Source organism: Lynx canadensis, chromosome A2, assembly GCF_007474595.2.
Source record: "Lynx canadensis isolate LIC74 chromosome A2, mLynCan4.pri.v2, whole genome shotgun sequence".
NCBI lineage: Eukaryota > Metazoa > Chordata > Mammalia > Carnivora > Felidae > Lynx > Lynx canadensis.
The window spans coordinates 91,999,382-92,023,144 of record NC_044304.2 but is presented as its reverse complement, the minus strand read 5'-3'; the positions used below and the strand labels follow the sequence as shown (position 1 = coordinate 92,023,144).

Genomic DNA, 23,763 nt, shown 5'->3' with positions numbered 1-23,763 from the left:
TTAAAATTGTTTTTAGGGGCGCCTGGGTGGCGCAGTCGGTTAAGCGTCCGACTTCAGCCAGGTCACGATCTCGCGGTCTGTGGGTTCGAGCCCCGCGTCGGGCTCTGGGCTGATGGCTCAGAGCCTGGAGCCTGTTTCCGATTCTGTGTCTCCCTCTCTCTCTGCCCCTCGCCCATTCATGCTCTGTCTCTCTCTGTCCCAAAAATAAATAAACGTTGAAAAAAAAAAATTTAAAAAAAAAAAATAAATAAAAAAAAAAATAAAATTGTTTTTAAAAATTTAGTTACAGGATCCTGGGAAGATGGCGGTGTAGGAGGACCATGGGCTCACCACGCATCCTGCTGATCACTTAGATTCCACCCACACCTGCCTAAATAACCCAGAAAACCACCAGAAGACCAGCAGAACAGAGTCTCCAGAGCCAAGCGCAGACAAGAGGCCCACGGAAGAGGGTAGGAAGGGCGGAGAGGTGGTGCACGCTCCACGGACTGGCGGGAGGGAGCCGGGGCGGAGGGGTGGCCCGCCGGCCAAGCAGAGCCCCCGAGTCTGGCTGGCAAAAGCGGAGGGGCCGGAAGGAGTGTGTTCCAACCGCAAGAGGGACTTGACATCTGGAAGGTTATAAGCTAACAGCTCTGCTCCGAGAACAGGAGGGCTGGAGGACAACGGGAGGGAGAGTTGTTGAGCCCTGGACGACAGAGCGCAGCTTGGCGGGGAACAAAGGTGCTCGCCAGCGCCATCTCCCTCGCCCATCCCCCAGCCAAAATCCCAAAGGGAATCAGTTCCTGCCAGGGAACTTGCTTGCACCTCGCAAACACCCAACACTGTGCTTCTACGGAGCCACCCCTCTGGCAGCGGTTCTGACTCCCTCCCTCTGCCACAGGGCCCCTCCTGAAGTGGATCACCTAAGGAGAAGCGAGCTAAGCCTGCCCCTCCTGCCCCCATGCACATTGCCTACCCACCCCAGCTAATACACCAGATCCCCAGCACCACAAGCCTGGCAGTGTGCAAGTAGCCCAGATGGGCCACACCACCCCACAGTGAATCCCGCCCCTAGGAGAGGGGAAGAGAAGGCACACACCAGTCCGACTGTGGCACCGGCAGTGGGCTGGGGGCAGACATCAGGTCTGACTGTGTCCCCGCCCACCAACTCCAGTTATTCAAGACAGCACAGGGGAAGGGCCCTGCAGGTCCGCACCACTCCAGGGACTATCCAAAATGACCAAACGGAAAAATTCCCCTCAGAAAAACATCCAGGAAATAACAACAGCTAACGAACTGATCAAAAATGATTTAAACAATATAACAGAAAGTGAATTTAGAATAATAGTCATAAAATTAATTGCTGAGCTTGAAAACAGTATAAAGGACAGCAGAGAATCTCTTGCTACAAAGATCAAGGGACTAAGGAACAGTCAGGAGGAGCTAAAAAATTCTATCAATGAACTGCAAAATAAAATGGAGACAACTACGGCTCAGATTGAAGAGGCAGAGGAGAGAATAGGTGAGCTAGAAGATAAAATTATGGAAAAAGAAGAAGCGGAGAAAAAGAGAGATAAAAAAATCCAGGAGTATGAGGGGAAAATTAGAGAACTAAGTGATGCACTAAGGAGAAATAATATATGCATAATTGGTATTCCAGAGGAGGAAGAGAGAGGGAAAGGTGCTGAAGGTGTACTTGAAGAAATAATAGCTGAGAACTTCCCGGATCTGGGGAAGGAAAAAGGCATTGAAATCCAAGAGGCACAGAGAACTCCCTTCAGACGTAACATCAATCCATCTTCTGCATGACATATCACAGTGAACCTGGCAAAATACAAGGATAAAGAGAAAATTCTGAAAGCAGCTAGAGACAAATGTGCTCTAACATATAAAGGGAGACCTATAAGACTCGTGACTGATCTCTCTTCTGAAACTCGGCAGGCAAGAAAGGAATGGCAGGAGATCTTCAATGTGATGAAAAGAAAAAATATGCAGCCAAGAATCCATTATCCAGCAAGTCTATACTTTAGAATAAAAGGAGAGATAAAGGTTTTCCCAAACAAACAAAAACTGAAGGAATTCGTCACCACTAAACCAGCCCCACAAGAGATCCTAAGGGGGATCCTGTGAGACAAAGTACCAGAGACATCGCTACAAGCATGAAACCTATGGACATCACAATGACTCTAAACCCTTATCTTTCTAATAACACTGAATGTAAATGGATTAAATGTGCCAACCAAAAGACATAAGGTATCAGAATGGATAAAAAAACAAGACCCATCTATTTGCTGTCTACAAGAGACTCATTTTAGACCTGAGGACACCTTCAAATTGAGAGTGAGGGGATGGAGAACTATTTATCATGCCACTGGAAGCCAAAAGAAAGCTGGAGTAGCCATACTTATATCAGACAAACTAGACTTTAAATTAAAGGCTGTAACAAGAGATGAATAGGGCATTATATAATAATCACAGGGTCTATCCATCAGGAAGAGCTAACAATTATAAATCTCTATGCGCCGAATATGGGAGCCCCCAAATATATAAAACAATTACTCACAATCACAAGCAACCTTATTGATAAGAATGTGGTAATTTCAGGGGACTTTAACACTCCACTTACAGAAATGGATAGATCATCTAGACACACGGTCAATAAAGAAACATGGGCCCTGAATGATACATTGGATCAGATGGACTTGACAGATATATTTAGAACTCTGCATCCCAAAGCAACAGAATATACCTTCCTCTCAAGTGCACATGGAACATTCTCCAGATAGATCACATACTGGGTCACAAAACAGCCCTTCGTAAGTATAAAAGAATTGAAATCATACCATGCATACTTTCAGACCACAGTGCTATGAAGCTTGAAATCAACCACAGGAAAAAGTCTGGAAAACCTCCAAAAGCATGGAGGTTAAAGAACACCCTACTAAAGAATGAATGGGTCAACCAGGCAATTAGAGAAGAAATTAAAAAATATATGGAAACAAACGAAAATGAAAATACAACAATCCAAACGCTTTGGGATGCAGCAAAAGCAGTCCTGAGAGGAAAATACATTGCAATCCAGGCCTATCTCAAGAAACAAGAAAAATCCCAAATACAAAATCTAACAGCACAACTAAAGGAAATAGAAGCAGAACAGCAAAGACAGCCTAAATCCAGCAGAAGAAGAGAAATAATAAAGATCAGAGCAGAAGTAAACAATATAGAATCTAAAAAAACTGTAGAGCAGATTGATGAAACCAAGAGTTGGTTTTTTGAAAACATAAACAAAATTGGTAAACCTCTAGCCAGGCTTCTCAAAAAGAAAAGGGAGATGACCCAAGTAGATAAAATCATGAATGAAAATGGAATTATTACAACCAATCCCTCAGAGATACAAGCAATTATCAGGGAATACTATGAAAAATTATATGCCAACAAACTGGACAACCTGGAAGAAATGGACAAATTCCTAAACACACACACGCTTCCAAAACTCAATCAGGAGGAAATAGAAAGCTCGAACGGACCCATAACCAGCGAAGAAATTGAATCAATCATCAAAAGTCTCCCAACAAATAAGAGTCCAGGACCAGATGGCTTCCCAGGGGAGTTCTACCAGATGTTTAAAGCAGAGATAATACCTATCCTTCTCAAGATATTCCAAAACATAGAAAGGGAAGGAAAACTTCCAGACTCATTCTATGAAGCCAGTATTACTTTGATTCCTAAACCAGACAGAGACCCAGTAAAAAAAGAGAACTACAGGCCAATATCCCTGATGAATATGGATGCAAAAATTCTCAATAAGATACTAGCAAATCGAATTCAACAGCATATACAAAGAATTATTCACCATGATCAAGTGGGATTCATTCCTGGGATGCAGGGCTGGTTCAACATTCGCAAATCAATCAACGTGATATAACACATTAATAAAAGAAAAGATAAGAACCATATGATCCTGTCAATCGATGCAGAAAAGGCCTTTGACAAAATTCAGCACCCTTTCTTAATAAAAACCCTCGAGAAAGTCGGGATAGAAGGAACATACTTAAAGATCATAAAAGCCATTTATGAAAAGCCCACAGCTGACATCATCGTCAATGGGGAAAGACTGAGAGCTTTTTCCCTGAGATCAGGAACATGACACGGATGTCCACTCTCACCGCTGTTGTTTAACATAGTTGGAAGTTCTAGCATCAGCAATCAGACAACAAAAGGAAATCAAAGGCATCAAAATTGGCAAAGATGAAGTCAAGCTTTCACTTTTTGCAGATGACATGATATTATACATGGAAAATCCAATAGACTCCACCAAAAGTCTGCTAGAGCTGATACATGAATTCAGCAAAGTTGCAGGATACAAAATCAATGTACAGAAATAAGTTGCATTCTTATACACTAACAATGAAGCAACAGAAAGACAAATAAAGAAACTGATCCCATTCACAATTGCACCAAGAAGCATAAAATACCTAGGAATAAATCTAACCAAAGATGTGAAAGATCTGTATGCTGAAAACTATAGAAAGCTTATGAAGGAAATTGAAGAAGATATAATAAATAGAAAAACATTCCATGCTCATGGATTGGAAGAATAAATATTGCCAAAATGTCAATACTACCCAGGGGTATCTACACATTCAATGCAATCCCAATCAAAATTGCACCAGCATTCTTCTCGAAACTAGAACAAGCAATCTTAAAATTCATATGGATTCACAAAAGGCCCCGAATAGCCAAAGGAATTTTGAAGAAGAAGACCAAAGCAGGAGGCATCACAATCCCAGACTTTAGCCTCTTCTACAAAGCTGTCATCATCAAGACAGCATGGTATTGGCACAAAAACAGACACATAGACCAATGGAATAGAATAGAAACCCCAGAATTAGACCCACAAACGTATGGCCAACTAATCTTTGACACAGCAGGAAAGAATATCCAATGGAAAAAAAGACAGTCTCTTTAACAAATGGTGCTGGGAGAACTGGACAGCAACATGCAGAAGATTGAAACTAGACCACTTTCTCACACCATTCACAAAAATAAACTCCAAATGGATAAAGGACCTGAATGTGAGACAGGAAACCATCAAAACCCTAGAGGAGAAAGCAGGAAAAGACCTCTCTGACCTCAGCTGCAGCAATTTCTTACTTGACACATCCCCAAAGGCAAGGGAATTAAAAGCAAAAATGAACTACTGGGACCTTATGAAGATAAAAATCTTCTGCACAGCAAAGGAAACAACCAACAAAACTAAAAGGCAACCAACGGAATGGGAAAAGATATTTGCAAATGACATATCAGACAAAGGGCTAGTATCCAAAATCGATAAAGAGCTCACCAAACTCCACACCCGAAAAACAAATAACCCAGTGAAGAAATGGGCAGAAAACATGAATAGACACTTCTCTAAAGAAGACATCCAGATGGCCAACAGGCACATGAAAAGATGCTCAATGTCACTCCTCATCAGGGAAATACAAATCAAAACCACACTCAGATATCACCTCATGCCAGTCAGAGTGGCCAAAATGAACAAATAAGGAGACTATAGATGCTGCCGAGGATGTGGAAAAACGGGAACCCTCTTGCGCTGTTGGTGGGAATGCAAATTGGTATAGCCACTCTGGAAAACAGTGTGGAGGTTCCTCAGAAAATTAAAAATAGATCTACCCTATGACCCAGCAATAGCACTGCCAGGAATTTACCCAAGGGATACAGGAGTACTGATGCATAGGGGCACTTGTACCCCAATGTTTATAGCAGCACTCTCAACAATAGCCAAATTATGGAAAGAGCCTAAATGTCCATCAACGGATGAATGGATAAAGAAATTGTGGTGTATATACATAATGGAGTACTACGTGGCAATGAGAAAGAATGAAATATGGCCTTTTGTAGCAACATGGATGGAACTGGAGAGTGTTATGCTAAGTGAAATAAACCATACAGAGAAAGACAGATACCATATGTTTTCACTCTTATGTGGATCCTGAGAAACTTACCAGAAGACCATGGGGGAGGGGAAGAAAAAAAAAGAAAGAAAGAAAGGTTAGAGAGGGAGGGAACCAAAACATAAGAGACTGTTAAAAACTGAGAACAAACTGAGGGTTGACGGGGCGGGGCAGGGATGGGGGAGTGGGTGATGGGCTCTGAGGAGGGCACCTGTTGGGATGATCACTGGATGTTGTATGGAAACCAATTAAACAATAAATTTTATTTTTAAAAAGATAAAATAAAATAAAATAAATGAGAAAGCATCATTTCACTCAAAAACAAAAAACCAAAACAAAACCTTTGAAAGTCACATAGCCTATATTCCAAATGTATTCAGATCCATACCTAAGTTTTAAGTTAGATTAACTTTCATCCTGCTAACTAGATTACTAAATTAAATCCAACATGTTCAACCATTTCATTCAGTTCTGATTTTTTTTTTTTTAGATTCTTCTTTCCATTAGGACTACAGTTTCTACTGATATTACACATTTAATTGAATTTTGTGTCTCTCTCACAGCTAGCGGTCATGACATCTAAAGTCTTTCTCCTGACAACTGTGTATGTATTCACATATATCTTGGAGACATAAAGCAGGAGTGAAAAGAAGGCTAAATCACTGGGAAACTGTTCATTTTGGGGACACACAGACCTCGTCTTCTTGCTACCCTACCTTCTATCCCAGGCAAGTTGATAATATAACACCGATAAAACCTAGGAAATAAGTTCTACTTTTAAAATACATACATATTTATTTATTTTTTAAAAGACCAGACCACTTCTCCAGCCTACCTTTTGGAAGAAAGAGAGTGTATTTAAGTGGAAACTCATTGGCTCGGTCTGCAATGTGGTGTCATATGGGCACATGGGGTCAGTGGCACCAGAGCTGTCACACTGCCCTTCAGCCTGTGGCTTGCCTTGACAGTGGGGTCCTGACACCGAGAGAGTTTTAGTGCCTTAGTAGAGCCTTTTTCACTTGAGTTACAGGAACTCTGTGGACCAGAAAATTTAATAGTGAATGAGAAAAATAAAAATGTTGCCTTATATTTAGAACACCTTGCTTACACCATGCCCAGAGCAGGAAGGTAAAAGAGAATTAATTGTGGTCAAGGGTTTAAAAAAAACAAAACAAAACAATTATTTACTGATTTCCAATCCCAAAATAATGCTGAAAAATCGAAAAAGCAGTCCATCGCCCTACAAAAGAGTTACAGCTGGAGATCCTTCATACTGTATAGCCCACCAATCTAAGAGAGCTCCAGTTTTAACTGCACCATGAATAAAAAGACACCAGCCTCCAGCACCGGGATTATCATCTACCTACTCAGAAAAATGATTAATTTAAGATAAATAGATGCTGGCTTCAGACACACTGATTGCATTTCTCAGATACTTTTGCAGCAACACTCAATCATCTCAGATGTTATGAAGTATTCAGAGGGATTATTCTTTTCTACTCATATAACACAAAGCATTCAAGATTTAATCTAGCTCCCTGTATGGTAGAGTTGAATTGTATTCCACTTTACCATCACCCTGCCAACAGAAATCTCTTCTTAATTTTCGTTTTCATAACATAAACTTCCTTTTGTTCTTTTCATTGCCCACCTTTATATTTCATTATATTAAAGTGGCTTAACTATAAAATATAATAGCAAAATGATGCCACTTAAAACCCATTAATAAGTCAAACAGAAAAGACCAATCACAACCTGATAATATTTTTTTAATGTTGCAGAGCATGACTATGCTTCAGTTTTCCCTGAAAAGATTTTAAGATTAGCTTTTTATTTATTTTTTGAGAGAGAGAGAGAAAGGGCACAAGTGAACAAGGGGTAGAGAGAGAGAGAGAACCCCATGAGGGGCAGAGAGAGAGAAAAAGAGAAGGAGAGAGAAGGAGAGAGAGAGAAGCAGGCTCATCAAAGCAGGGCTCATGTTTTGCCCAATGCAGGGCTCAAGCTCACCAACCGTGAGATCATGACCTGAGCCAAAGTCAGATGCTTAATGACTGAGCCACCCAGGCACCCAAGATTAGCTTTTTCAAAGTATAGGTTATAAGTATAAAGTTATCTTCAGTCAAAAAAAAAAAAAAAAAACTACTGATTTTTTAATTCTTAGTTCACAAAGAAAAGAGCTAGTTGAAGGCAAAAAGGAGGTGCACTAGGCCAGAGAGCTGCACTTGATTCCAATATAATAATATCATGACCAAGAAGAATTTCCCTCTTTTTATGAGGCACAGGTCCTGGAGAATGACCTTATAAAACATGTAAGACTAGTCTGGTTCTCAAATACATCACTGGAAGCAAATTTCTAACAACCAAAAATGTGTTACTGAACACAAGTCACACTGCTGGCCTCCACCTCTGGAAATTCATTAAACATCACTTCCCACAACCCGGTGAGCCTGGGTCCAAAATAGACTTTAATCAAGAGCCGAAGCTTAAAAGTATGCTTTCTTTTTACTGCTGCACTGTCTTATCATTGAAAAGGCACACATGCAAACACACACATGCACACACACACACACACACACACAAACACACACACAAGATAGATCTTAAATACAGGTCCATGGTAGCTAAGTACAATATTTTGTGAAGTAGACTGGAGATTTAACCCATCAAGCAATGAAAAGGCTAGGATATTTCTGTACCTTGTAAAAAGGTTCCCTAAAATTTCCATATATGAAAGTTATGTTATACTTTCAGCTCTGTTTATGATAAAAACAAAGTTATCCTTCCCAGAAAACCGTAATCAAAAAAGTGTGGCCTCTCTCAAAGTCAGACTGTCCTTAATGAAAAATTATAATCATAAACAAAAACAATTATAGCAATCAATACTCAAGTTGTTTGGCTAAAAGTTCTAAGAAGTGACTGATCCAAATGACATTACTTTTTGACAATGAAGATTACTGGTGCCTGAGAATTTTGCCTTTATCAGTATGCTTTTATTCATCTTCTATTAATAGTGAATTTTTCTGAGTATATCACACATAAATAGTAGAAATGGCTCAGCCCAAGAAAAGTGAAAAGTTGTGTGTGAATATAAAATATTCACATAGAAATCATAATTGTTTCTATTAACTAGATCATTGGGTTAAAAATTAAGACCTTCTTGGTTCAACCATAATCTTATCAAATGTGATGCTTAGAACTTCTCAAGGCTAGGGGGGCCTGGGTGGCTCAGTCGGTTAAGCGTCTGACTTCAGCTCAGGTCAGGATCTCTCAGTCTGTGAGTTCGAGCCCCGCATCGGGCTCTGTGCTGATGGCTCAGAGCCTGGAGCCTGCTTCCAATTCTGTGTCTCCCTCTCTCTCTCTGCCCCTCCCCTGTTCATGCTCTGTCTCTCTCTGTCTCAAAAATAAATAAACGTTAAAAAAAAATTAAAAAAAAAGGAAAAAAAAAACTTCTCAAGGCTAACAGAGGGACAAAATGAATATCCATGTTTCAGCACACAAAGGCACAGAGTACAAGACAGCTTTGCCTAGGGACTCTCCTGGAATAAGTATTCATACTGAAAAAGTTTTTCCATGGGGTCAATGGTGGCACATATGTAGCTGAGCGGTGCCTGTCATAGAGACAAAGAACTAGGGTGACAGATGAGGCATGGACCAGAAAGGCATTCATGCATCTCTAGCAGATGCCAGTGCTGAAGAATGATGATGGAGCACCAGATGCCTACACTTCCCCACTGTGATGCCACGGTAGAGCCTGTGAATTTGTCCTCCCAAGTGAAGTAATTACCCAAGTATATGTTCATTTTCTATAACTCACTTCACAAAAAAGTGACTGTACCTTATGATTACATATATTAAAACAATGGTGCATAGTCTCTCATGAGGCTGTCAAACATCCACAACTACTAAGGTTGGTGGGTGTAGCTTCTGAAAAAGTATGAAATTTCCCTGAATTAGGATGGGCAAAAGGGCTTTAAATTTAGTGTAGGCTGGAAAGGTTACAGGATCATAAAGATGTGGATAAATAAAGGAAAATCTGTTTGGATACCTAGGACATAGCTAATCTTTTTTAAATTTTTTTTTCAACGTTTATTTATTTTTTTTGGAACAGAGAGAGACAGAGCATGAACGGGGGAGGGGCAGAGAGAGAGGGAGACACAGAATCGGAAACAGGCTCCAGGCTCTGAGCCATCAGCCCAGAGCCCGACGCGGGGCTCGAACTCACGGACCGCGAGATCGTGACCTGGCTGAAGTCGGACGCTTAACCGACTGCGCCACCCAGGCGCCCCAGGACATAGCTAATCTTTAAAAATATTTCACTATGTTGTTTTTACCTACTGCTGCTCTGGATACATAAAATAAAAATTATATAGTTACTTAGACTTGGAATATTAACATTACTCTTCATTTAAACAGAAATACTTTCCAACATTTTAAATCCTAGCCTGAATCTTCATTACATGTATGGGATATAACAATATTTTAGTAGGCATTTCTGATTCTAGGATTTTCCCTCCCCAAATATCCTAAATACACATTAAAACCATTAAGTGTGGCACCCTTCAGATTACTTCTCTGTGTAAAAATATTGCCCAACTCCTTCCTGAGCACCACAAAATTCAGATTCCTGTACCTTTTTGTAAGAGCCATAGCACAACTCTACTTATTGAAATATCTATCGTATTTCCTGAAAAGTAATCTAGTAAGAAGTATCATCTCACTGCTTCCGTATTTCATGCGTGTTATGTTTTTGTCAACCTTGATATAAGGTAAGCTACTTGATGGCAGTAATATCAATTGGCCTCTTTGTGCCATGTTTTCCTTAACTGAAAAAGGAATATGCTATGTCAGTGATGCTAAGTTTCCTTCCAACTCTAAACTTCTTTCAGTTCCATTTTCTCCATTCTGCACAGCACATTGATCAAAATTAAACCAAAAGCAAGCACTAAAATAGATATTAGCTTATTGATGATGTGTTTTAGCATAACAGATGATGTGAACCAAAGTAGATACTTGCGCTGAAATTACAAAGATACTACTCCAAGCATAATGACTTTTCTATGTGGAAGGCAACTTTGTTATTAGAACTCAAAGTTTTTAAAGGCATGAAAAACTAAGTTAAGACTTGTGTTTAGATCACTGACACAACGTGCACCAAATGTTAGTAATTTGTATATCTTTGGGGCTCTTCTGTTTGCAGAACATAAATTTGATAAAGGAGGAAGAATAAATACAATACAGAGTTCAGTGTTATTTATGGTCTCCAAAATCTCTGTTTAAAGCTGACGATCTAACAATATTTTCAAAGCTTACAATATAGCATTCGATTTTCAGACTCCACCTTCCCAGCTGGACACAATGGCAGTTAAAAAAAAAAAAAAAAGAACAGTATGCAGTATGCTAGTTTTTAATAGAGAAAAACCTAGGATCACTGTAGGATAATTACCCTATAATCTTCTTCCTCTGTAATTTACTACCAGAGTGCTTTCATTCTTCTTACTGCCAAATGTTTGGGAGGAGTAGACTACTCTTTGACCAGTTACTCTATATTGACTCAAGTCAACAACTGTAACCTGGCTTCCCTCAATCATTTTATTGATTTTTTTTTTGTTAAGTCTCTATGACACTTGTAATTGCCAAGACTAGAAGGTCACTTCAGTCCTCAAGCTTTTTTACCTCTCTTTAGAATTTTACCACTATCACTCACTTTTAAACGTCTCTCCTTAATTGACCTTCATGGCCCTGTTTCCCTAGTTCCCCATCTACCTTTGATGTTCTGTTGCATCTTTCACTGGCTCTCATTTGCCCACTTCTTAAAATTAAGTGTTTCATATGGTTTTTTCTCCATCTTCTTCTTTTCCTGTCATTACTTCACAAGTACATTGGTGCCCATGGTTTCAACTTTTCCCTGAGTGCAGATGATGACCAAGTTTGCATGCATCATGATGCTGACTTTTCTAGATCTGTGGGCTCCTAATTGCATTTCTACCTGGATGTTCTTATGGAAAGTCCACTTCAACATAATAGTTACAAATTATTTTTCTTCCCAAATCTGGGCTTTCTCCTTTATCCTCCATCTGTATTTTAAAAATAAGTCTTCCCAGCTACTGACCTTCACATTCATGAACCCTCTTTAAATCTTTCCATAGCTCACCCCCACATCCAATTGGCCAAGTCATGTCTACTTTGGTGATGACTTTCATACAGTCCTCATTCTAAGCAACTGCCAAAATCTTTAAAGACCCACCCAGTGGTAGGCTTCACGCTACTCATACAAAGAGGATCTCACTTTATGCAAGGTGTTTCTAAACTGAAGCTCCTGGACTGTGTCTTGATAAAAACTCCATCTTCCATCTCTGTGTTTTCCCATTCTGACTGCCAATCAGTAAGCCCAGACATCCTGAGTGCTGATCCTTCTTGTTCCACTTGGTCCAGAATCTTCCCTTGTATAGCTTCTACCCATCAGCAGCCTCTCAAACTAGACTATCCTAGTCCACAAACAGAGCAACACAGTATTCCCTTGGACCAAACCAGTACCACAGCCTATTGGGTTTTTTAATGTTATTTTTTGAATAGAATAGTAATGTAGACATTCTTAGAAAAATTTTATAAATGCAAAACAAATATCGCCATCAAATTCCACCATTTTAAACATTTGGTTAGATTTCTCTCTGTGTTGTCTTTTTTAAAATAAAATGGGGATCACATGTAATATGCAACTTAGCATATTATATTATTTACTTTGAGAGTAACTTTTCTGTGCATTTAAAATATTCTTCAAAAATTATTTCAGGGCATCACAGTATTGCGTAATTAATATATCCATTCAATTTTTCAAAATTCTCTCTAAATTCCTACAATAACCATCGTTACAAATATTAAAATGTTTGTCAATAATTTTATTCATGATATGTACCCAAAAGAGGCATTAGAGTATGAAAATTTTAAGCTCACGATCCATATTACTATATTACTTTTGAGAAGAGGTAAACCAATTTACTCTTTGACTATCAGAAGAGGAGAGCACTCATTCGCCAGCTGCAGAATTCTTAAAAGTATTCTGGCTGCCTCCACTATTTCCCATCTCTAATTCCTCTGCACTTCACAAGCAACTTTCTAAAACACAGTTATGATTATAGGCACTCAAAAAGTCCCAGTGATTCCCTACCACCCACAGAGTAAAATTCATACCTCTGAGTGTGGCATCCAAGTCCTCTGCAAAAGAGTTGCAACTTCTTTTTTCTCCTTTTCATGTCTCCCTTCCGTTCACCCTCCAACCTAGACCAGCCGTTTCACTCGGGGCTATACTTAGAGTCACCTGGAGAGGCTCTCACAAACACACATGCTCGAGTTCCTTTTCACACTAATTAAATACAAACCAGGAGCTGGCTTCTTTAATTCTCCACCAGATGATTCTAATAGACGGCCAGTGTTTAAATCACCACAAGCCAGCCCATTCTTCCTTAAATGGAAACACTGGAAGAATTTTTGTCAAAAAGGCAAATTTTTGGACCACACTTCAAGTGTACTAACTCTGACTTTTTAGGGTTAGAGACCAGGAATCTACAATTTAACAAACCTGCAGATTCTATAGCTTGAGAACTACACTCTAGTTACACAATACCATTGTTATTTTCTTACCGAAGTGCCACATTTCCCAGCTCTATAATATATGTCCTCTTTATTCTTCTTGCTTATAGAGTCTGTTCTGTATCTTCCTTAATCCCCATCTCTTCCCTACCCCACTCCGACCCCCCACATAAATCATATCGTTTTTTATGTCCAACTTAAATGCTAGTTCTTCAAGTCAGGTTTAACTGTTCCAGCATTTTTTTGCTTTCTGTGTTTGTTGTTTATGTCCTTATTATATTTCTCCTTGCCAGTCCTGTACTAAGCGTAATTATGTAGACTTTAAGATCTACTCATAGAAATGACTCTTTCACGTGTAGATACAATATCTAATTTACAAGAACATCTCCACAACGTCTGGTGCATTTTTCTACATAGAGTAGATATATGCTAAATGTTTGAATTGAATAACAAAGTATTTTTAGCCTGTGCTCTCCATGATAAATAATTACCAAACACTACTCCATAATGTTTTTGACAAAGAGAAGCAATGCTGAAGAAGGTAATCTAGTTTTCTTTTTTTATATATAAATCTTCAAATATCTCATGATTTGATAACATCTTTTTTGCTCTGCTAAATCAAGTGGGGGTTTTTTGTCTACTTAATAGTTTACACATGTGATCTTAGTGAAAGGCTCTACCCCAGTTGTTAGCCATTTATTTAGAACATGAATTTTCATGCTAATCATTTAGATATATCAAAACACAGAAAACGTTAGTGGCAATGATTTAGAATTTTCTGTTTCTCTAGTATATGAGCACTGGTGAAAGTTTAAAGTGGGATCTGGTATTCCAGAAAGAAAAGAAGCAAGTCAGTCAGTGCACATCCTCCCATTAGAAAGAAATGAATTCAAGAAACATTCACAAAGCCACTCTCCAGCTCTGTCCCCCTGAGAAGGCCATGCCCAATAGAAGCTCATTCATTAAGCTTTCCAGAAAACCAGAGGCACCCTTTCTACCTCAGTGCTTCTAAAGCACTGAACATCATTCACACCGTATATATTATGTCTTCCCCTGTCCAATGGTCATTCATGGATATCTCAACACCTCTTACCGGACTCTAAACTCCTAAAATTAGGGACCAGGTGTTTTCCATGTTTGTGTTTCTTACAATGCCCATGATGTTACCTGGCACACAAAACGTGTAGATAAACCTGGGATAAATGAGGGATTAAAGACAGTAAATCAATTTTGTTGAATTACAGGTATGAGGTAAGGGTTTTCAATCTCATTTATCCAAACCACAAGGTAGCCTTCATTTCTAGAAAAACTGTCACATCATAGAGAAGCAAAGAATGGTCCTGTGAGCATGGATACTGAGAGGAAATAATTTTCCTGCTCTTTAGCTTAGGTAGACAGAACAGGGAGGTTGCTGAGAGCATGTGTGAATTGTGTGTAAAGCACTTAAATAGCCCATGCTTTAGTTTCATCTTCTATAATTGTGGGCTAAATTTCTATCTATCTTATAGGGTTGTAGTGAAGACTGAATTACTTAATATGTGTAAAAGCATCTAGTGTAGGACACATGGTAAATAATCAATTAGTGGTATTTAATTGTTCTAATCCTTTCTTTCTGTCTCACAAAGATAAAGGATCCTGGGAGTCTGTTTTTCAGAAACACGTGGTTCTAGAAAATAAAACCAGAGCATAAAGTATATAGTTAACATTAATGTGCATGCTTGACATGAGTAACAAATACACGCTGTGTACTTCTGTGAGATGGGCTGGATAATAAGAGTGGATACTAGAAAATCTGAAAGAGGACTCCTCAGCATTATCAGTTTCCATTCAGGTTCTGCTACTTGTCGGTTGTTTGAACTTAGATATCTATTCTAACAGACCACTCTGGGAAAACAAACACCAATGTCTTATCCCATTGGACAGACAGAGGAGCTCTTCTGCTTGACTTGCCACCTGAAGATAAATAACTGGCCTTTAATCGATGGAACACAATTACTGCGGCATCTGAGAATTCAAATGCCAAGTGTCCATTACACAGAGCTTGTACAATTATCAAGTATAATTACATACAACCAGCCCATACAAAATTGCCCACACTGTGTGTTGCTTCTATTCCTATCTTCTCAAAACTTTACTCTTGACACTTAAGAGTATGATTGATGAAAGGCAAGAAAACACAGTAAGTTGCCTTTAACTGTGATGTGACAATGAAACTAAAATGTGTAAGCAACAACCCAGCAACTAAACATGCATCAAGAAATGGAAAAATACATTGGGAAAATATATGCCAAGCTACTTATTATCTCTGGTGGTAAAAACTACTGATTCTAAATGTGTTCTGTTGAACCACACAAAACTTAGAAATGTATAGAATTGCCCTCTTCTAGCATTCTATGGAGGGAAGTAAACAGGAAAGACTTCATTAAAAAAAAGTAGTTCCTGAGCTTTAGGAAGCAGATGTGTCATGAGGTCTTAGAGTTTCATGTTCTTAGCTGAATAGGTGAGGTGGAAAATACTGAGGGTGAGAGATTCTTATTAAAATCCAAATAAAGAGCAAGGATTACAGAGAAATCAACAACCTATGATACATTTCAAAGTAAAAAGTAAACAGACTTAATAACAGAATAGAGTTGGGGGATAATTTTTAGGAAACATGAAGACATAAGATCTAGGATGTTGGCCTTGGAGATGAGAGAAAATTGTAAACTGAGACACATATATTTGTAAAAGGAAATATCCAGAGAATAATAATAAAAAATGTTGGCATTTTAAGTCTAAAAGGTTAGCAGTACATCCAAAGATAAGAGTTGTAAATAGGATTACAATGTAGGAGTTCTCTGTACAGAAAAATTACTGCGATGGAAATTCCATTTTTTTCTTCTTTCTCAACCCCAACAAACTAACTGTATCTGCCTTGAAACTTATATTGAGAAGAAGTCCAAGTCCATGGCTGGACTGAGCAGGAAAGGCTCCATGGTCAATCAGCAATGTCGATCATTAAATTTGGAGGCAAGAGTGACATTGAGGACCACTCATCTGCCCTCACAAAAGATGGTGCTAAGCTACTTGGGCACGGATGAACACAGAGCCTCAGCTTTTCCTAGAGCTGAGTGTGAGAAGGAACTGAGCAACCCCACAAACAGAGATTTGGCAAGAAATTCAGGCAGGTCCAGAGTCATAGAAACCAAGGGAGGAGAGAAGGCCATAAAGGAGGTTGTGGTGAACACAATCACATTCTACAAAGTAGTAGGAATGATGAGCCTGAAAACAAGCCCTGGAGTGAACAGTGACAAGTTTCCCGTGTGCCTTGGGAAAGACTGTATCATTTCAGGAAGCAATGAAATGGACGCTGTAAAGAATTAGTTTTTATGTACCACACAATTAAAGAATTATGAAGTCACCTCTTATTACTGTATGTCATTAAAAACAGATCGTAAGTTTGGATAACAGAAACCTTAGGGGGAAAAATACTCTAAGGTTTCCTTTTTAAAAATTGAATAAGGGTGTTTTCTAAACTTGTTTTAAAATTATGGTTAAAGCCCCAATGAATGCAATTTTAAGATATGGTATTATTATTTTTTATTATAAAAACTAACAAATTTACACTACATTAATACCTTATAGAAGAATTTTCTTAAAGCAGTCACCATTATACAGAATCCGACATGTGTTCTTACTTAATTAGTGCATAAATAGAGTAGGGAGGTTGCTTTAAAGCATGTTTGAATTGTGTGCAAAGTATATAACTACTCCTTGCTTTAGTTTTCTCTTCCAGAAATTGTGGATAAAAAGTGAAAAGAAAAGAATATGTCTAGGAAGATGTTCAGGTCAGCCATCTGTCTGACTACCATAGGCACCTGGCTAAGAATAAGCCATTTCCAGAAAAGAAGCCCTCATTTCCTCACTGTGATGTTGAGGTGTCTGTTGAGATAACATCATTAAATTAAGAAATGATACTTGCCAGTGTGCTCTGGCCCTTTAACACCACTGACGTCCTGACTCACTAAAGCACCATGGAAACGAGAATAGAACATAGGAACAGCTGGGAGCACCCAAGACACTGGCAGTTGGAAAAGTGATGGAGGACAAGTAGGACCTCGGGGGCAAGTAAAAGCAAGAAGCACTTGAAAAAGGAAAGAAATGTTAAGATGACCTGGAGGGAAGAAAAAGAGATTTGGGAGAAGAGTAAGTTAAAAGTAACACAAGTTATTATTTGATATCCACAACAACAACAACAAAAAGAAGGAAAAAGAGCCATTTCTGATGTTTTTTAGAGTAAAAAAAAAATCAAAACTAGTTACTTCAAAAATTTACTGTTATTATACAAGCAATAGTATTAACTTTTAGTATACTGAGTAAAGATTAAGAAATTAAGACTTGGGGCGCCTGGGTGGCGCAGTTGGTTAAGCGTCCGACTTCAGCCAGGTCACGATCTCGCGGTCCGCGAGTTCGAGCCCCGCGTCAGGCTCTGGGCTGATGGCTCGGAGCCTGGAGCCTGTTTCCAATTCTGTGTCTCCCTCTCTCTCTGCCCCTCCCCCGTTCATGCTCTGTCTCTCTCTGTCCCAAAAATAAATAAACGTTGAAAAAAAAAATTAAAAAAAAAAAAAAAAAGAAATTAAGACTTAAGAATTTCCCAGATTTTTTTAAATTTCACTGACCGGTTAAATTTATAGAAGAAATTGGGAAATTACCATAAAATACCACTTTTTAAAAATCTGACAAATTAATGACAATCTATAATTATCATTACATATATGAAATTTTAATGTGATGCCGATGCTATGGTCAGTGACTGTCAGCAGCTATGTTCCTGTGTGTGTGTATATGTATGTGTGTATTCATGTGTGTGTATGTATGTGTGATTCAAGAATGGGGGCTGAGAAAAAATGCACTATAAATTGAAGGAGAAAATAGTAATGCAAACAAAAACAGAGTTTAACTTACCCTAAAGTATGTTCTTTCTTCTCCCCACTCCTCAGTGTATTAGAGGGTTTTTCCCTACAATGTGAATGTTAGTTATTTCATTATAAACTTAAAAAAAATCTCTATAATTTAAATCTTGTTTTAACATTCTGTTTTATTTCAGAGACAGTATTGTTGGTAACACTGGGAAGGGATTTTGCTATACATTAGCATTTGACAAATGGGGGAAACTTTATTTGTTTGTTTGGTCAGAAGAAATTAAAAAAAAAAAAAACATCACTGAAGAGGTATCCTGATAATGTAAACATTGTGATAAGCTAAAAACTGGAACCATCTAGAAGAATAAGATCCATCATGTCCTTCTCAGGCCATGCCCAAAAGACCAGCAAAAGGACTTTTCCAATGGAATCTGTTCTAATGCCCCAAGTTCCACGTGGCAATTACTTGCATCTTCAGGAAGAGAAGCAAAGACTACAGCTCAAGAAATTCCTTCTTCATAGGATGTTTCTTGTGGCCAAGATAACAGCAAACACAGAAAAAAAAATTATTGCTGACTACTATGAACAAGTGCTTCAGTCAACTTTAAAACTTCACAAAGGAGAAGCAGTGACAGGGTTTTTGCTCATCTATCCTACTTCTATTCTGCATATTCTTGAGTCCTCCAGTGATACGCTTTACCAAATTCTTTTAGATCATCTTGACCAGAAAAAGAATGATACAGAATTTTTTATCCATGGGATGAAAATTATAGTTGTGTCCCATAACATCCCGACAAGACTCTTCATGCAATGGCATGTATCAGAAATAAAAGTTCCAGTCATGTATCTCGATGATGTCACACAGACACAGTCCCTAGAAGAGGTCATCACCGAGTTTCTCACCCAGACTCATAAACTGGCAGTTCACCTTTTAAAGACTGTGAAAGTGAGTGCTAAAGGACCAGGGGATAACTTGCACCAACTAGCACCTGAATTGCTCATCCCAGAACAAATAATAAAGTACTTGTGCAAATCTGAAGAATTCATGGATCCAGAAGCTTTCCTAAACATGTATAATAAACCCATACATATCACTTTGGATTCTGAGGTGGTATGGCCTGCTCCTTCCCATTTCTAGGATTGAGAGAAATGTGGTTAATGTGGTCCAATCTCTCAAGGAATTGATGCTACTTAAATAAAAAGAAAACACTTCTGAGGGGACTCTTCTCTTGAAGAAAGAAAGGACCATACGCCACAATATACACAAAGGTAATACATGAATCTTTACAGAGTATGTTGAGCTAAACTTGAAAATATACATTTATTCTGACAGCAAGTTCAACACATTGTTTTAATAAGTGGATGGGGTTTAATAAGTTAAGGATTGCTCAAAATTTAACATCATCTTGATGAAATGACAATTTTTTAAAGAGAAGTATAGACAATAAAGGATACATTCAGATTCATATTCTCATTCATTCTTTCAACAGTCAATGAGAAGCTGCACCACCCAGAATCAAATTTCAGGAAAAACAATTTTGTTCTTGGAATATAAAATTTAGGGGGGGAATACCATCATTGAGTTGCTTGCAACGTACATTTAGAGGAAAGTATGTGTAAAAGTAAATATGGTACGATATGATATGATCATTATTTTAGTTAGTAGTAAAAGCCTTAAAGGAATAATCTCTATATTATTACTGAACTCAGAAAACAAAGCCTAAACTTTGAAAATAGTTCCAAAGTTCACATATTCTGAACTGTCTAATCAAGAATATTGAGGCCATTACAAAGCTGAACAACAACAAAAACTGAAGAACACAGTAGCTTTTTGAAACAACCAGAAAATACATTGTCAGAAGGCACTACATCTTTCATGCAAAATCATTTTTTGAACACCCTTCATGTGACAGACATTTGCCAGATGTTAGGGATATGGCAGGGTGCACAGAATGCATGATTCTTGCCCACTTGCAAAACACTTATAAATGATTCCACATAAGATACACAAATGATTTTTTTTCTGATTTATGTCCTATAAGGCAATTAATGATATGTAGTTTCTATATGACCTATTTTAAGTTGCTCTCTCCCTTCCCTCACCCAGGATTAATGCTTTTTTGAATATTTAAAGTTTTGTAGTTTGTTTCAACAATTAACATCAATATCTTGACAACTTCAGTGATATCTATCCAAAATTATTTCAATGTCTTATGAAACAGGCTTTGGATTTAGTAGAAGAAATATGGTTGCATCATTTCACTTTTATTATTTGATCTTCAGCCTCTTCAAGGGAAAAAGAGCAATCTCAAAATACACCTCAGATTTGTCATATGCAGATAATTTGTCATCACTTGTTCCATATAAGAATCAAAATTCAGGAAAGACTTTCTATTTTTAAATTCTGTAATATAGATTTAGACACAGAATGGCATTTTTCACCGTTAGCCGAACTCGAAGTTCTGTTCATTTAAATTTAGTAACTGAAAGGGTACATTCTAGATAAAATGTGAAGTAATTCTTCTGGTTAAGAAAGATTAATAACATACAAACATTTTATCAGTTTAGTAAATATTAAACACCTAATGTCTGTCAGCAATGTGCTACTTACTCTTTGAAATGTGAAAAAGACCCAAGCATCCACTCATTGAGAGCAAATGTTCAGCAACAAAATGAGTGGAGATAGAAGTAAATGTTCTCCAGGCCAAAACAAAACAAACAAACAAACAAAAACAAAAACATAGAGAAAAAACTTGGTAAAGAAGTAAGCCGGGGTCTAGGCTTGTGGATGTGAGAAGAGGTTGGGGAGGGCAGATGAGAACAGAATAAGCATAAACAGGAAGGAGAAAATGAACCCTAAATGTTCATTGGATCAGGCAGAATTCCTTCAGCAAGGTAAATTATGCTTGTTTGGGAAGAGTACTTGTTTAAAGTTTAAAGTGAATAGAAGAGCAGTTTACAAATAAAGTTACGTATTTCACTTTTATTGGTCAATAATACTTTCTGATATGAAAAATATCAAGTGAAAATTAATTTATTAAGACAAAGACATTAAAAATCTGAGTCATTTTTAGAGGAAGTTATAGAAACTATCTCAGTGGTAATACTATTAATTTACTTAGTATACTGTTATTTTACATTTAAAATTTAAAGGATTTAAAGTGTCAATCATGAAAGTAACTGGAAAATAAGCACAAAGCAAGTTAAATAAATTACTTACATACTTATTTATCTTTTTTAGTGAGCACACCAGAATGAATTTATTCGAATGAAAGTTATCCATCCTAGTAGCAGCCACATCAGGAGGGCTTATACTTATTTCTGTCACAACATCACTGCTGAAAACATTTAGTGACTTTTAAGTGACAGATGAATTAAGAAGGTTTATAAATCAAAGGGAGTGTAAATAGTTTAGCTACCTCTAGTTTTTTGATTCCCAAATAACATATACTCCAACTTGACTGGTGACCTTAATATTCAGTCTTCATTCATAAAAACTTTTTTTTTAAATATTGCACTCACTCTCAAAGGAAATCTGCTATCATGAAACCTATTAAAAGAACGTGACACTGTCTATAAGGGAGAACACAAATATGTTTTCAGTAACTGTTGCATTATTGAGATTCCTATATAGCTCACTAATATCACGTCTTTAAAAGGAAGACACCCATGTACTATACGTTTGGGTATATTTGATAAAATGCTGAAATATTCAGACCTTATGAATGTAATTTAATTTGACCAAGTAAAAAAATGTGACTTATTAAACTTTAGGACAACTCATAAGGTAATTCTCAGTCCAATGAGAGTTATAGTTTCCTTACAGTAAAATTTTCCATAAAACTAGAGTACAGAAAGAAGTTAACTGAAACAGAAAATGAGTATTTTAATACTGAGCATGTAGCATTCAATGTTCTTATAACAACGAACATAGGACATACTATATATATGTGTATATATATATGTGTGTGTATATATATATATATATATTCAATAAGCATGTGACATTTAAACTGGTGTGGCCTGTGCATTCTAATTCTTTTATTTTGATATGGATATCTTTACAGTAAACAGACATGCCAATGCTCTTATGTTCGTTTCAGAGTAACCAAGGGCTTTCGGGAAGGTTATAGTTTTCATGAAGGTTAACTAAAATAATGTTATTTGGAAGGAAAAATCCTCCCAGGGTGAATTTAAAATTTTTACTGTCTTCATTTTAATTAAAGAGGCATCTGGATTCCTTCATGGAGAATTATTGTTTGATACAAATAGATTTTTACATTCAGGGACTTTATCGTAACTTTAGTGACACAAAACCACATTTCAATTCAGTTATTCCCACAATTCAATTCAGAATTCCCCCAACTTCCATGAGGAAGTAGAAATGAGACAGCCCATCACCAACTCTGAGATTATTTCATAGTGGAGAAAATGACTTAATATAGAATTAGAGTTCTCCCCCTTGTGGCCAATTATGTAAATTTCCAGATTACCTGCTGATGGGATTTAAGCAATAAACAGCACATAGTTGTTCAGAAAATATAAAGGGAACCCTCAAAGGCAATTTTCAAATGTCTGCTCTACTCTACTTGTTTGGCAGATAAAGATTCTGAGACCCAAAGACATGAAGCGTTTGCACGCAGTGAAAGCAAGAATTGTAACACAAGTGTCCCATTTCCACTTCACTAATTTACATAATTAGCTGTGGTCACAGTTAGTTTAGGGGGTCTGGATTTAATTCTGAGTGGTCTCTTCACTGCTGCACATTACCCTTCCTGTGCTCCAGCCCTCACTCACATACGGCCTTCTCCAGATGTCCCACTGCATTTCCACAGGCGTCTCTATCTCCATAAGCTCTAGATGGAACGCATCCTTCCCTGCCACCACACTTCCTTTGATTTCCCTCCCCCCAGCTGCACTCTCTGTTGCTATAAAATGGACGACTCTCCACACAGTTGCCAAGTCAGAAACTTGAACTTCAGCCTAATTACCCTTCCTCCTTTTCATCAGTGACAGCCAATTAGTGCAAGCCCCACCCACCCTCTTTCCACAGAAAGTATTTCTAGTGTCTGGCCTTGTCTTTGGGCTCTCCTTTGGGATCTCCCTCACTCCAGTCTCCTCTTCCTCCTCTTTCTCTTGCTAGTCCATATGATATTTCCATCAATGTTAAAAGAAGCGTAGCACAAATTTAAGAGAGCCACCCCTGGTATCAAATTGCTGTGCTGAACTAGCTCCAGAACTTGAAGTGCTGTAATTTGCTGCTTCACCTTTCAACACCTCAGACTCCTCCTCACCTATAAAATGAGTGTGATAACAGTACCTACATTATAAGATTGATT

The 23,763-nt window shown here is 37.9% G+C and overlaps 2 protein-coding genes across 2 annotated transcripts in view; one reads left to right on the top strand and one right to left on the bottom strand.

Annotated features, from left to right (window-relative positions):
• ZNF804B (zinc finger protein 804B) overlaps nucleotides 1-23,763 on the bottom strand; it is a 511,823-nt gene that overhangs the window by 463,284 nt on the left and 24,776 nt on the right. The gene's annotated exons all lie outside the window — the stretch shown is intronic.
• On the top strand, nucleotides 18,801-19,562 carry TEX47 (testis expressed 47). The gene has a single exon (XM_030307907.1). It carries the CDS (start codon nucleotides 18,801-18,803, stop codon nucleotides 19,560-19,562), a length of 762 nt encoding a protein of 253 aa, XP_030163767.1.

Coding starts and splice junctions, on each gene's coding strand:
- TEX47 (XM_030307907.1), top strand. CDS start 18,801: ATGTCCTTCTCAGGCCATGCCCAAAAGACCAGCAAAAGGACTTTTCCA.